At 41.8% G+C, this 15732-nt stretch overlaps 1 protein-coding gene across 2 annotated transcripts in view; it reads left to right on the plus strand.

The window, feature by feature from the left end:
- Nucleotides 1–15732, plus strand: part of gabbr1a (gamma-aminobutyric acid (GABA) B receptor, 1a) — a 62530-nt gene that overhangs the window by 13252 nt on the left and 33546 nt on the right. For both annotated transcript variants that reach the window (XM_029115939.2, XM_029115940.2), the window contains exons 5-8: nucleotides 638–823; nucleotides 3849–3866; nucleotides 8223–8383; nucleotides 13947–14081. In XM_029115939.2, coding sequence (XP_028971772.1) covers nucleotides 638–823; nucleotides 3849–3866; nucleotides 8223–8383; nucleotides 13947–14081 — 500 coding nt within the window. The remainder of the gene's footprint in view (nucleotides 1–637; nucleotides 824–3848; nucleotides 3867–8222; nucleotides 8384–13946; nucleotides 14082–15732) is intronic.

The following is a 15732-nucleotide window of genomic DNA, read 5'->3' on the forward strand; positions in this document are numbered from 1 at the left end:
TTCATCATAGCCTATTAACTGAAACCTAAAATGGCCGGATTATTGGAGTGTAGGAGGACCACAGCAATCATTGTGTGACTCATTACTTTGATATGATGGCATTCTATTAATATTTGCACATAATGGCATTTCCACTGCCCTTTCTCACATAATTAAAAACAGACACAAAACGATCCCACCATGATGAATTAACATATAAACAATTAAAACAACATCCCTTTTCCGTCTGTCCGGTCTCGACTTTTTAATGTGCCAGGTCATTCACCAATGTTAAATGGTTTGAGAGAAAAGTGGTTCCTGTTTTCTTGTCGCTCGTCTTTTTTGACGAGTAATTCACATTTGAATTTCAGTCAGAGTGAATTCCGCAACGTGCAGCTCAGTCCCTGTATTAACTAGATGCCATCCCTGCCAGGAACTCTGTTTTCTCTAACGTTTCATTGACCACTCGGCTCTGTGCCCATGTGCCAGTTGGTGTCTGCTCTCATCACAACTCCTTATGGAATTACCAGGCTGTATATGTTCCTGAAGAAGTTGGCAGGAAAGCAGAAACAGGCTGGTGGTTATTATATACCATGTGATGTGTCCACTCCCATTGCCACTCATCCTCTTCTTGCTGCTCTGTCCCTGTCTCTGCCAGTGCTGCTGTGCCCTCGTGTCTCGACCTCTCTGGAGAACGGCAGAGTGGCCCTGAAGCCCCCAGGGCCCCCAGTGGAGGGAACGGTGTTACACTACAGCTGCCACGCTGGTTTCATTCTGGAGGGCAGGAACATAACACACTGCACCAAGATGGGCAAGTGGGACTCTCCCAAACCTGTCTGCCTCTGTAAGTGTGGATGGGAATCCCAGACAGTTTGTGTTATTCACTTCTGATGCTTTAAAACACAACACCCACTGTACGTTTTGCTAAGAGATACTGTGCCAGTCAAATGTGTGGACACAACCATTCACTTGTGTGTGAAATGTCCACTTGAATGGATAAATGTGCCTAAACTTTTGACTGGTACTGTAATGGTATAAAGTCAGTGCTGTTGTGCATCTATGTAAATATTCATTTCTAAGTTAACAAACATTGTCTTGTGTTCTACTTTTTTCATATTTATATTGGAGCTAAGATAGGAATTCTAGTTCTTTGGACAAGTCTCAGTTGTATTTCCTGTATTTCCTTGGTTCCTCACATTCTTTATCCAGTTGTCACTAAATTATATAGCTATAAACACTTTATATAGCTACAAGGTCATATTCCACAGCCAAAATTCCAACTGGAAACAGACATTAGCTTAGCAGTGTGGTTAAGGTTAGATTAAAAATCTTAGTTTAAGCACACAAATGATCAGTTTGTTGCTACATAAGCTAGCGATGACCCCTTTCTCAAAACACAGTTTAGGTTAATACTCCTCAGTTCTTATCTAACCCTTTTTATATCAGCAGTTGTTACAAAGGGCTTTTACAGACACCAAGCCTAAATCCAATTTTAAAGCACAGTGGCTGGGAAAAACTAGCTAGAGAGGCAGGAACCTGGGAAGAAACCTGGAGAGGCTGTGCTCGGCGGTAGTTATAACAGTACGTAGCCGTTTTATGCCAGATCATTTCAGATATTCCAGGTAGGCGGTGGGCAGGGACAGCTTGGAGAGGGACAGCTTGGAGTCAGCAAGGCAGGTAGGGAGGCATGGTCCTAAGAGTCAGATATTCCTGCAGTGAGGGAGAGTTAAAAACAGACTGAAAATACCAGAAAAAGACAGGATCAATGACACCGAACAGGACAGAGTGAGCCTTGCTCCGGGCACATTAGACCATTATAGACAATGGAGAGAGACAGCAGAGGTCGGCATGCTCCGTGGCCAAAGATAACCCCGGAACAGGGCCTATCATGTAGGAAATGGCTCCAGTCACTGTGCTGAGCTGTATAGCCCCAGAGCCCCAGGGATCCCACTCAGCACCAGTTACTCTATGATAGCAGCTCACAGAGTTCAGTCCCATCACATGAGACCATGAGAGGGGGGCCAAATGAAAAGCACTGAGAGATCTCACCAGAACTGGGACGCAAAAATACACTGTTAAGTTCCTGGCCTGGTCGAGCCAACGACTGATGACACCTACTGGCCAGCCAGGTGTTTTCTTTAGTGTTGGACCTTGAAGCATCTACATATGAAACTGTTAGGACCCTGATAATGACCACCTTGAACTGGTCATTATCAGGGTCCTAACATCTTTATAAATGTATATCAATTCTGTTTTGGTATGATTAGCTACACAGCCGAATAGCCAGTGGTTGCCATAGCTGCCCAAATAGAAGAGCTTGCCATTGTTCTGATCTTCCACCTGCTATCATATGTGGAGGCATGGAGGTGTCCCGTTCTGAGAAGATCCTCCAGCTCTCAGTAGAATGAACATGTCCCTCTGCCACTAACACTCAGGACACTCTAGTCACAGATCTGGAGATAAACATACCAACCACAGTAATGAGACCTGACTCATAATTTTTATTTTCAGTAAGTAGTTTACATGATTCCTTTACCCTGCATTACTCAGAGAGGGTTTTTTTTTGGGGGGGGGGGGGGGGGGGTGTAATGTGCCACTTGAAAGGTAGCGTGAGAGTGAGAGTTCCAAAACAATAAATACCAACTTTCATAAAAAACAATGATCTATTGGCTGAATGGTTCTTCAATGCATTTCAGAGAAAACAATCTAAAATGCGCTATGCTAACTTGACTGAACATTTCCTCGAAACATGACTACCCTGCACACTTTCGATACACCAACAACTCATTTAAAGAACCATATATTTAGGATAAAAACATCTCTTCAGTGACTCAACCTACATCAGGTATGGCTACAAGCCTTGTGTGATGTGATGTACACACTTAGGAATAGCTTGGAAGAGCAGGAGTGATTCAGCCCTTGTCATAGTGTCAGTGGCAGAGTATCCCAGTGGAGAGAGGGGAGCCTGCCAGGCAGAGACAGTAAGGGTGGTTCATTAATCCAGAGCCTTGCCTTTCACATTCACACCCTTGGGCCAGACTAAACTCAATCATAGGACCTAGTGAAGAAAGGAGTCTTCAGTGAAGAACACCTAGTATGTGTCTCTCTCATGGACCACAGATCACTCGAGAAGAATGGAACTCTACATAGAAAAACCCCTTCCAGCAGTTTGTTTAGAAGTTCTAGGTACACTAACGAGGCCTGTATATTGTGAATGTGGCGAATGTATAGTTATAATGTACACAACGGGACTCATTCTGAAAGACAAGTAGGAGCATGTCCCTGTGATGCTTTGCAGGTTGAAAAACTTGAAATCAGCCCTAGCTTTAAGAGGAAGTCAGCATAGAGGATAACACTGGATTAATATGATAACATTCTGGAAAATGTCTTAAAGATGCATTCCAGTCACATGATCATCTATCTGAAAAGTCATAAAGACTAAATAAATGTGACATCTAATTGTAGCCTATCAAACAGCGAAATCAGTGAATCTCCCTCTCCAAATGACCTGCTGGACACCTGAACCACATTTTGATTGGGATTCTGAGTGGTGGTGATTTGGTCATTTCAATGGGGTGATCATGTGACTGGTGCGCATCTTTAAACAGGAAGTTATAAAACAGCCATCTGGTGAACGCAGTCCTTATTATTTATTAATAATTCATATTTATGCATACAGCACTGTAAATGTGCATTGGGCCTGACCAGATGGCTATTTAAGGAGCATTGAGTACTGTAGGTGGGTAATAACTGACAGGTGTTTAATGCATCAGTCCATTCAGAATAAACAACAACAACAAAGGAGTTAGTAGTGCATTAAAATATAATTCATATAATGTGATTTTGTCTTTTCTATTTCCTGGCCACAGATGACAGAAACTACAAAGGTAAGAGAGGTTTTGGTTGGGTTGCCTGTGTGTGTTGAACATATGTAAAATAGTACGCTCAGAGAAGCTAATTTTGAAAAAGAAGTTGCAATGCCTCTGTAAAGCACAGGAGGGCAGTGGTACGTTATTCATTCTACTGTTAAAGGATTTACTGGAAGGCTACAGACCCTGTTCTTTGGAGAGCTACTGCCCTGCAGGGTTTCACGGCAACCTTATTCTTGTACACTTGACTAATAATGAATTTGACAAATCAAGTTAGATACAACTGGTATTGGAAAAACCTAAAGAACGGGTAGCTCTCCAAGGAACAGAGTAATAGAACCCTGATGAAAGTAAATATATTGTGCATATATTTATATATTTTATTATATATATATATTACAGTAGTTATGAATAAAGCTAGAATACAAATGACATTTCAGAATAATTTCTGATCATAAATTGTTTTCATTGTGCTGACAAGGTTATTTGTTCATCAGTTTTGTCTAAGATTATTGCTTCCTCAAATAGAACAGGCATAACTATCACACGCTTGCTGTAGGAAACTGGAATAAGACTCAGATTCTCATCTACGATCATGGGATATTATCAATTAATATTAATGATGTTATCATTAAAGGGGTTCCGGTTTGTGTCCTTGTTGCCTTATTCTTTATCTATCTGTTTCTACTTAATTGATCTCCAAAACTAAATATATATTATATATTTTTTTCATTATGGAACATTTCTTTGCTGAGTTATCACCTGCTATTGGCTTGAGTGCAATATGCAAATATGTCATAAGCATATTTAAAAACATTAAAACACTTCACACCAACTCATATTAAATCAGAATCTCATTCTGAGTCATGTGTCTGCACTTCTGATGTTACTGAAGTCCCATTCTCCTCATGTCTCTGAGATGCTGATGTATCATTTGATTTGGAGTGTTTTTGAGCATTTTCATTGTTACAATTCGGCAAAATGAGTCTAAAACTGTTTCCATAGTGAAACTTGAGGATCCCCTACAATCACGAAAGGATGAAAATAGTTCTAACTGTAACATGTGTTAACTTCCCCTTAACCACCAACAACACTTAGTCATCTCAGCAAGGCGGTCTACTGAGTCAAACCTTTGCTGTCAGTGAAAGCACATTTTCCGACACATTTTACATGAAATGTGAGGCAACGTTTGCTTCTTTTTTTTTCATCTCTCATTCTCTCTCTTACTTTCTGTCTGTCTCACACTCTCACTCCACGCTCCACTCAGTGTGGTATCAAGACCCAGTTACTGCCTTCTCCCCTGGATAAAGGTTAATACCCAGGCCTGTCTGTGTTGGGAGGTGTGCGCGTGTGTCTGTGTGTGACTCTTCTCCTAATACTGACACAAAAGGTAAAAGAGTCACTTCACCACTGGCAGAGGTGATAACACTGTGGTTTCTTGGCTGTGGGCAATGTTTAAGTCACACGAAAGTATGACAAAACGACTGTAAACTTGGAAAGATCTGTGACATGATTTACTTTAAATCCTTTCATTCAAATGTTTATTTAACCACAGTTGGCTGAGCAATTAATGCAATTACAAATTGAGGTGTTCTAAAGTGTTGTTTTTGTGTATGCCTTAGGTAACCATTTGAAATGTTACAATATTTACACATTGCTGTTTTGGTGATGAGAGGTTTTGGCTCTGTATGTGGTGTTCCGTGTTTGTTGGCAGGCAAATGGCTGTGTTACGGAATAACGTTTAAAGATCAGGACTGAATAATAGATGACATGCTGCGCTGGACAGAGGGGGCCACTAGATCAGACAGGAGCGTGGAAGAGAGGCCAAATGTCAACAGAAGATCAGGCTTTCCTCCCAAACAGAGCCCTATTCCCGCTATATAGTGCACACTTTTTGGATGAGAGCAATTTGGCACGCACCCAGAAGTCTCACTTCCAGACTGGGATGGAAACACACTGGCCAGGAGGGAGAGAGAAAACCAGGGACGAGTGTGAGAGGTGTAAGAGAGAGAGGGAAACGGAGAAGGGGGAGGGAGAGATGGAGGGAGGGAGGGGGGGGGGGAGGAAGGAGTGGGGTGGGGTGGGGGGGGGGGGTGGGGGGAGAAGGACAGATGGAGGGAAAGAGAGGGAGGAAGGGCAAGACATGAAGGGGAGAAAAAGTGAGTCAGAGAGAGGGTGGCTTGGAACATGCATGGTGCTGGCTGGTACCACAAGGCTGTGGTTTGCATTAGTGCACGTCCCATCTACTGAATACCTGTGATAACAGTATAACACATAGCAGTTCGGGCTCGGCTTTTGACTGTATGTACTGTACATCCAGATGCAATTCAGTAGTGAAAACCTTATCCCACCGCACTTTAACCCTAATTCATGCGGAGGACAAAAATATATTTCCTTCTATCCCAGTCTGTGCAAATCGTATCATTACAGCATTTTACATTGAGAACCATAACCCAATCAGCATAACTGTTGTGAAAGAGCCGAGGTTGAACAGTCAGCATTAGCTTTCTTCCTCAAGCATTGCAGCTACACTATCAGGAAGTCAGGGATTATATTTGAGCTAAGGAAGAGGTGGAGTCAAGGGATGCTATTGACAAATTGATTTATTTTTGTAGCTGGTTCTAATTCTATTATGCATATTGACCTACTGGGTGTGTGAAGGACCAGTCTAAATGCTGGCAGTAAGACAGGGCTTGTGTCCTAAAATGGTCCTATGCCTAATATAGTGCACTTCTTTGGATGAGAGCCCTGGGCCCTGGTCAAACCCGGGCAGAAGTAGTGCTCTTCATAGGGGTTATGGTGGGCTTTGGGATGTGGACATTGCTGCATCGGCTGAATAAAGGGCAGTGAGAGGAGACTTTAGAGGAAACAGACGGTGAAAACAGCAGGTATTCTTTGCTGTAGCCTATACAGCAGCATTTCTTGGCCATACATCACAGGATTGACACCAACTGACTCCATGTCTGCTTAGATTGAGGCAAAAGGGAGAGACAGGAGATTGATGCACTGACTGTCCCACTGCTGATTTCTCAGAGCAAAGCCAGAGGCATTTTATGGTCTTTCATCATCATGACTCAAGGGTGCATGAATGAATGTCCTTGTGTTTGTTATTGAGAAAGAATTGAGTCATGTGACTGAAGAATTGTTGTGTTTGGGAACTGATGGAGTTTTATTCCATTATTGTAATTCTATGGCTTAATCTTCGATTGTTCCATGCAGGTGAAGTCAATATAGTCACTAGATATTGATTTTAAGTACTGTTCTGGATGGAGAAAAAGAGAGTGACAGATGAAGAGTTCGTAAATTTTCTGTGATTGTAGTTACTAGATGTTGCACACGCACGTATGCCCTCGAGCACGCACACGCACGCACTATTCCATATCGTCCCCCCTCAATCATACAAACCCCCTCTCTTTTTTCCTCACTCTCTCCCTCTCTCTCGATGTCTCTACACATTCACCTAGTAGCAAATCTCAGCATTTGTCCGCGCTCATACATGCATGGACTGAACATTTATAGCAAAGGCTGCTTATAGCCTCTGCTGCAGTGGATGATTGATCTTTACTGTGTCATCGCTGGTCACTTCGGATCTAGCTCGTTAATCGGAACGATTATTTTCAAATCGTGCAATTACGAAATGCGCGTAGTTCCATTGGCTTTTATCAGCCTGAGAATAAGAACAAACGTTATTCTACTATTTTCTGCCGTCGCGCTTTGTTTTCGCCAACGCTTCGGTGCAAAATCGTGAATGCAGAAGGCTATTAGAAATACCGGAGCTCCATTATTATTGCAGCTGTCCCTTTCTCTTTTGCCACATTTTTTTGTGAAGCCATTAAATAATTTGCTTGATACAGTTAATTGGAGACATCTTAGCATTATTGAAATGTTTGCTGAACTACAAATGCTGGAAGTGGTTTCCAAAAAAGTTACAGCTTTCAAAGGAAATACATAAACTTTTTGCGTTGTATATCAATCATCCGCCTGCACTGATGAGAGTATTAGATTATTCAAAATTATTAAAAATCTACATATGACAGGCTAACAATCATTCACTGTCTGTCAGTGATGCAAACACGTGTTGAATCCACTTTTTTGAAAGCGCGAAGTGGTTACAATGAATTATTTTATTGAGATGTATTACATATCTACCTGAAGCATTTTTAACTAAGAATAAAACGTCATCTTCCGCTATCATTTCGATAACAAGAACTGTACTATACTGCGGTATTTGGATATCACACCAATTTAATTGAGACAATCTGACCATGGTGGTAATCGGAAAAAGTCTGCGCCGGTATAGGGTCTCATCCGGCCATATTTTACTTCGAGCATCGCTCACCTTGCTTTTCCTCTTCTGGCCGTGCCCGTCCCTAGGCAAAAAGAAACTTTACATCGGAGCTCTGTTCCCTATGAGCGGCGGCTGGCCGGGCGGCCAAGCGTGTCTTCCCTCTGCGCAGATGGCTTTGGATTTGGTGAACAACCGGACGGATATTCTTCCGGACTACGAACTGGAACTGATATACTATGACAGTATGGTGAGTATCCTAGATGAGTAGATGCTGGATCAATTTGATCAATTGTAGTGTTTACAAGTGAAAGTCACCGCGTCTAGAAATTAAGGTTAATAGTGTCTCTATTTTTATAACATGAAAATGACATTTCTATTTCAGCTGACAGGAATTTCCCCCCCATTTCATATAGGCTACGAGTTATCATTTACCAACATATTGATTTCCTACAGGCAGTATCCATTTACTGTACCTGGAGCAGGTTGCCTCCAACAATGTGACCGCGTATAACATCTCTGCAGCATACTTATTTCGTTGTGACAAGAGAGTTATGTGCCAAGACATATTATATTACTCCTCAGAGAGTTGTTGCTCTGTAGCCCATTTTATTAAAAACTAAACCATGGATGTGCCGACTTCAACATCGCGAGCGAGCGCAAATACTGGCGTACGCTCACACCTTGCATGCAGAAAGCGAGACCCTCTCGCGGAGAGTAAAGATGGATGATTTATGGATGACGATCTACTTTTGATTATTTACTTTTTGTGTGTGTGCAATTTTAGACCTATTTGCAGTGGAGCGTAGATAAAATTTTAAGGTTTCATTTGACGCGATTGTTTTGCCATGGGCAAATGAGACAGTTTAAATGCAAATTTCCTGAAATTCTGCACATGTTGTCATGGGGCGTTCTGATTTAAAAACGTACTGCAATTCTATTAATTCACCATAGCTTCAAAGTACTTTTTTTTTTTTAAATATGAATATTTAAGTCAGAGTGATTAACCAAATCAATTTGGAGACTATTTTTAAAAGTTCAGATAGCTGGTTGCTAAAGCTAGACGTGATTACCAAATTCAACATTGTCCGTTAATGTGCTAAATAAGTGAATGTAATTTAAAAGCCCGTGGATGTCTAACAAAATTGTACATTTTCAATTCTAAGAGTTTAACTACACACTGCCAGATTATGCTAACTGATTGTGTCCAAAAAGCATTGGGTCCAAACATATCAAAAATCACTGGCCTTCAGTGCACTAGATGACATGGATATGGGTTTGCTGCATTCCAGCAGCATGGACAGTGTTAGTGCTGACCAGTATAGAAAAAGGTGGGCTAAACTGTCACAATGAACCTGTACAACCAGACAGTGTCAATTTGCAAGAAATGGTTTTCAAATAGACCATGGAAATTGTCACTTACAGAGGTCTCCTCAGGACCAGTAACTGATCTTAACTGTACCATTTGAACATGACCTGACCAACATTCCATTACATGGTAGGCTACTAACCAGGAAATGTATTTTCTGTGGTGAACAAAATACCCACTGCTTGTCTCTCATCAATCATTAATCATAGGTGTGTTTAAAGTTGTCATCAGCATTTGGTTACTACACACTATATGTTTCCAAGTGTTTCTGCCTAAGTTATTGCCTTCCTCCTGCTTCGTCATGAGCTTTAACAAACAGCTGTGCATCCCGCTGGGTTTTCATATCAATCCTAATGTATGACAGATGCCTCCACGCTACACAGCACATACAAAGCCATGAAAGGGTTAACTGTGCTGTGACTGGTTGGAGAATACACACTTTGTTCTGATTGGTGTAAAAGGCTCTGCATTGGAATCTCATTTTAAAGAATAGGGAAGAGCAGAGCGAGGAGAGGAAAGTTGGCATGGCAACACAGTTACCATTGAAACAAGCACGGAAACATAGTTTTATCCTTTCAATTAGATTCAAGGAAGTAGAAATAGATGAGGCTGATAGATGTACACTACAGTTAAAAAGTATGGGGTCACTTAGAAATGTCCTTGTTTTCAAGGAAAACATACATGAAATTGGTTTGAATAGGAAATATAGCAAAATGAATGGGAAATATAGTCATTGGCAAGGATAGAAATAATGATTGCTAACTGAAATAATAATAATGTCCTTCAAACTTTGCTTTCGTCAAAGAATCCTCCATTTGCAGCAGTTACAGACTTGCAGATCTTTGGCCATTCTAGTTGTCAATTTCTTCAGGGAATCTGAAAGGATTTCACCCCATGCTTCCTCAAGTTGGATTAGCTTGATGGCACTTACATATCATACAGTCAAGCTGCTCCCACAACAGCTCAACAGGGTTGAGATCCGGTGACTCTGCAGCCCACTCCCTTACAGACGTTATAGACATTGGAGCTGTGCTTTGGGTCATTGTCCTGTTATATGACGACATTGGCTCCAATCAAGCGCTGTCCACAAGGTATGGCATGGTGTTGCAAAATGAACTGATAGCCTTCCTTCTTCAAGAACCCTTTTACCCTGTATAAATCTCCCACTTTTCCACCACCAAAGCACCCCCAGATCATCACATTGACTCCACCATGCTTGACAGATGGCATCAAGTACTCCTCCAATATCTTTTCATTTTGTCCGTGAAACACAGTTCTGATGATTGCTGACAATGGGCTTTTGTACGCCTACATAAATATTGCATAAAAAATCTGTTGTTTTTAGCTCCAATAGTAATTTACAATATTAACAATGTCTGCACTGTATTTTTGATCAATATGATGTTATTGTAATGGACTTGCTTTTCATTTAATAACAAGGACATTTCTAAGTGACCGCAAACTTTTGAACGGTATTGTTGGTTAAGAATTAATGTTTGCTAATCAAATACAGTACATTAAATTAGATTCTGAACAGATCAAATATTGACTGAACTTAGCATAAAACCTGGAACCACTCTCGGAATCAATTGTTGCTGGCCATAGAAAATAAAATACTTAGTCTATATAGAATTCAGGATGTTTTGGGGCTTGATTATTTGTTTTGGCCAACTAATGGATTTATATCTGAATAAACACTTATCAATAAGCAAGTCAGACAGGGACATTTTGTGCGTGCCAGTCTTCAGTTATTGCTTGTTATGGTTGGTTTTGATAAACAGTTTAATGACTGGTTGATTGTAAATGCCTTACAGTTGGCTGAATTATTAATAAAATGAAGGTATTTGTTTGAGAAGCAATTAAAGGAGATGTAATTTCATATGGCTGCTATTTACCTTCAGTTATGATCTAATCAACAGCTTGTTTGTACAACTACCTAATCTCTCAGAGTCAATCGCATCTCACAATTCTCTGTTTGAGCATGACATTTAGAAATAAAGATCAACAGCATCTTGTTTTTCTTACTAATTGCATTATAAAAAAATTGTTGGGATAACAAATATCAAATTACTTAATGGTATTTCCTTGAATTTAAAGGCTTCAATAATTGAATGTGCTCTTTTAAAGCAAGACAGTACTTTTAAAATTCCTTGGAAGACGGCTTGTCAAATACACAGTTAGGAAGTTCGACCATGAATAATGACATTTCAACAAGATTTTAAGTGTTGATATGCTTAAACACATAGGATGCTTTTTGTCATGCAGAATATATATAAACGGGTACACGGCTGCTTTTTTTTGCATGGTGGTGGCAGTGAAGGGAGCGAGCCTTTGACTAGTTAGAGTGAATTACAAACACACAACTCACCCTCTATGGACTGTTGCCATGGTTATATCAAAGCAGACAGTGAAACTTTGATCAATTATTAACAGTGATGGGGGGAGACAGAGGTAGAGAAACAGCCTGGTGAGGTATTTTCACTTCCCCCTTTTTAATTGGCATCTGGAACATGATTGGACCAACATGAATGAATGCACAGATACAAAGGCCAATAACACAAGCACACAGGGACCAACACATACATACACACTACCATTTAGAACCATTGCTCAAGTGATATTCAACATTTTATTACGGGGACACTTTAGAAATGCACAGTGGCTTGAGATAGGAAATACGATCCGCCTGGCTCTCTTAAACATTCACCTTTGTTTTGTATTACTGAATCTAAGATGCAATTAAAAACAGAATTAAGCGTGTATGTAGCTTGTTCTTTCACTGGGATTGTCTTTTCATCAACGCCTCACGGGTGGATAACTCAGACCCTGTGTCGGCTTGCGGGGTCTCAGCCCCGTGCACAGCGCCAACACTGGTACGACTGATTGTGTGTGCACCCACACGTTGTTTGTGCATGTGTGTGTGTGTGTGTGTGGGGGGGGGGGGGGGTCATAAAATGTTTCCTAATCTCCAGGGAAGAGCAAAGGGTCCAGAGAGAAAGTATTGATGATCCTGGCCCAAGGGGCAAGGTGAGAGTGACCTCTAAGGACTGTCTAATGCTGCCTTCTGGAGTTGCAGTGAACCCAGATCTACAGGCCACCATTGTCTGGCATCAGATGTGACAGGATCACGTAACAACAACTGTCACTTTCCCTGTGATCAAGGCAACTCCGTGCATTCATAATATCAAGATCATTATCGTCATTATCAACAATCTACAGACAGTCGTAGAAGATGATGACATAGCAGTCACGGATAATTGAAATGAACAGGCAATTTATTTTTTTTATCTCGATTGTTTGCTTCCCCGTCTTTCGTGATCAAGCCGACTCTGTGCTGTCATGACATCCATGTCGTAACGTGCGTCGAAAGACGAGAGTGAAAGACGACGAACTTAGGATGACATCAGTATGACATAATTAAAGTCACGGACCATTCAAAGGCACAGGCATTTTTTTCATCCAAGTCATTTACATCATGAGTGCTCTATTCTTAGCTCCTGAAAGGAATGAACCAACACCCGAACTGGACCCATAATGTGTGTGCTTGTCACCGTTCTCCATAATGTGTGTGCTTGTCACCGTTCTCCATAATGTGTGTGCTTGTCACCGTTCTCCATAATGTGTGTGCTTGTCACCGTTCTCCATAATGTGTGTGCTTGTCACCGTTCTCCATAATGTGTGTGCTTGTCACCGTTCTCCATAATGTGTGTGCTTGTCACCGTTCTCCATAATGTGTGTGTTGTCACCGTTCTCCATAATGTGTGTGGTTGTCACCGTTCTCCATAATGTGTGTGGTTGTCACCGTTCTCCATAATGTGTGTGGTTGTCACCGTTCTCCATAATGTGTGTGCTTGTCACCGTTCTCCATAATGTGTGTGGTTGTCACCGTTCTCCATAATGTGGGTGCTTGTCACCGTTCTCCATAATGGGATTGCTTGTGACACTCAGCTGCAATTCATGGGAGTTCTGCTTCCTCTCTCTGCCCCTCCACACTAAATCATCATTAAATGTGTCAGGCTTATTTAGACGTGGTCTCACTATGGATTGGAATGAGGTGGCTTATTGGAGACCTTGGTGACAGCTCTGTGATGCATGATGTCTTGTTGATTGGAACACCTCAAGCTCATTTTACATTAATTTGAGGCTTAGTGTTCAGGTTTTTGTCTGTCTCTTATTTGAACATTCCTCTTTTCTTCCTGTCTTCTTTTGGACATTTTGCTCAATTTAAACCTGCATCTGGTCATTTTTTCACCGTTTTTTCTGGGGACCAGTTAGACCAGTTCTAACCTCCTTCTCATCCTGACCCCCCCCCTTCTCTCCCAATGTTCATCCTCTCTCTTTCCCTTCCTCTTCATCTCCATTCCAAACTCTCTTTTTCTCCCTCCCCTCTCTCCGTCCCTCCATTGGTCCTGCCTCCCTCTCTTCCCCTTTCGTCCTCTCTTAGTGTGACCCGGGGGAGTCCACCAAGTTGCTGTATGACCTGCTGTACACGGAGCCCATCAAGACGGTGCTTATGCCTGGCTGCAGCTCCGTCTCCACCCTGGTGGCCGAGGCCGCTCGCATGTGGAACCTCATAGTGGTAGGCATCTATAGTGTGAATGTTGTTCTGCCCTTCTGTCTCGTTCCCTTTCCTCCTTCTGTGTGTGTGTGTTCGTGCTCTGTCTCGTAATCTCGCCATCATTTTCTCGGCTCATTTCACACGAGCCATACGCTGACGTTTAACCTGACCAAGTCGTTTAGGAGAAGTTCCATATGTCTGCATTTATCTTTCTATTGCTCTAGCTTCTTCAGAAACTCTATTTTCACACTTTCCTCTTCACTCCCTCCTTTTGTCAGCACCTACCCCCCCCACCCCACCCCCCCCCACACACCTCCACACACCCACACAGCCAGACATGGATCAGGCTGTGTAGTGAGAATGCCTCCTCTAACCACCACACTCAATTATTTCTGTCCCTGTTAAGCCCTTAGGAGGAATATCTCTCTGCATGTCAAACAAGCCTGTCAGAGAAGAAACTGCCAAGCTGCATCAATTTTTGCAGTAGGATCAAGGGACCTCTGGGTGCTCCGTTTGTCATGCTGTGTCTCCCATGGGCTAGTGCAGCTACTGTTAACGCTGCCTAATAACAAACCAAAGACCCGAGTGTTTGCCGCTCACACAGAAAAGGGAACTAACCACAAAGTCACTTCAATAAACCGAACCAAAACCAAGGTGATTTTCACCAAGATTTGTCCACTAAATGTCAGACAACAGCGTAAATAGGTTGTGAAAGACAGCCGCCAGAAGTGGCCACGAAGTACGTCCCAGAAAAGGGAAAACAAAATGAATCCCTGCACCAGTATAGGATAGTGAATAAATGCAAAACTGAGCGAAACCAAACATGGGAGCTAATGTTTTGGGCTTATATAATCTCAGAAAGTGGGCGAAAACAACCGAAGGTGTTGCCTTCTTCTCTCAGTTGAACTGAAGAACTGTGTCAGCCAGCAGCTTTTATATATTAGCTGTCCCAGCAGAGGTGAAACACATGTTGACTAACGAGATCCCTCCTATCAGTGCCAATCTTAATCAGGCCATTTGCTTCAAAACACTATGTGGAAACCTTGCCCGTGACACCTTCTCCCTTAAGACAAGAAATACATATACCATGTTGTTGAACGATCCTGGTATAAACCAACAGACACTAAAGTTTTAACTTTGTGTTGCTACTTACATTTTACAGTAAATTACAATATTAACATACCTGTCTATTTACAAACTCCTAAAAGACATTAAAAAAATGTAAATATGTATTATTTTTTTCAAAGAGATAACAAATATAGGTGAGCGAACCATCAGGAGTGACAAAACATGAATGCAGTTGGATGCGCTTAGATGCACCTGTCAATATCCCTTAAACAGGTCCAACCTGCTGTCCTTAGTGACACCAACACAATCCCCACATTTTTTCAACCCGGTGCCAAGGTTCTGAGCGTGGTTCGGCAACAGTGTTGTGTTGGAAGTGGAACAATTAACGACCCTTCCTTTTGGTAGTGAAATACCCAGTTAACTCTGCGGACTACTGCTATGTCGTGGGCAGGGATGAACTCCTGGCAGTGCAAAGTTTCTCTCTTCAGGATTCACTCGATAGGCTGTTTGATTAGAGCAGAGTCCCCAATGTCAGTATCATAATATAATACATTTGTCTAAGTTGGGGCATCTGAGAAATCATGAGAAAGTAAATCTAAAAGTA

Source organism: Esox lucius, chromosome 20, assembly GCF_011004845.1.
Source record: "Esox lucius isolate fEsoLuc1 chromosome 20, fEsoLuc1.pri, whole genome shotgun sequence".
Lineage (NCBI taxonomy): Eukaryota > Metazoa > Chordata > Actinopteri > Esociformes > Esocidae > Esox > Esox lucius.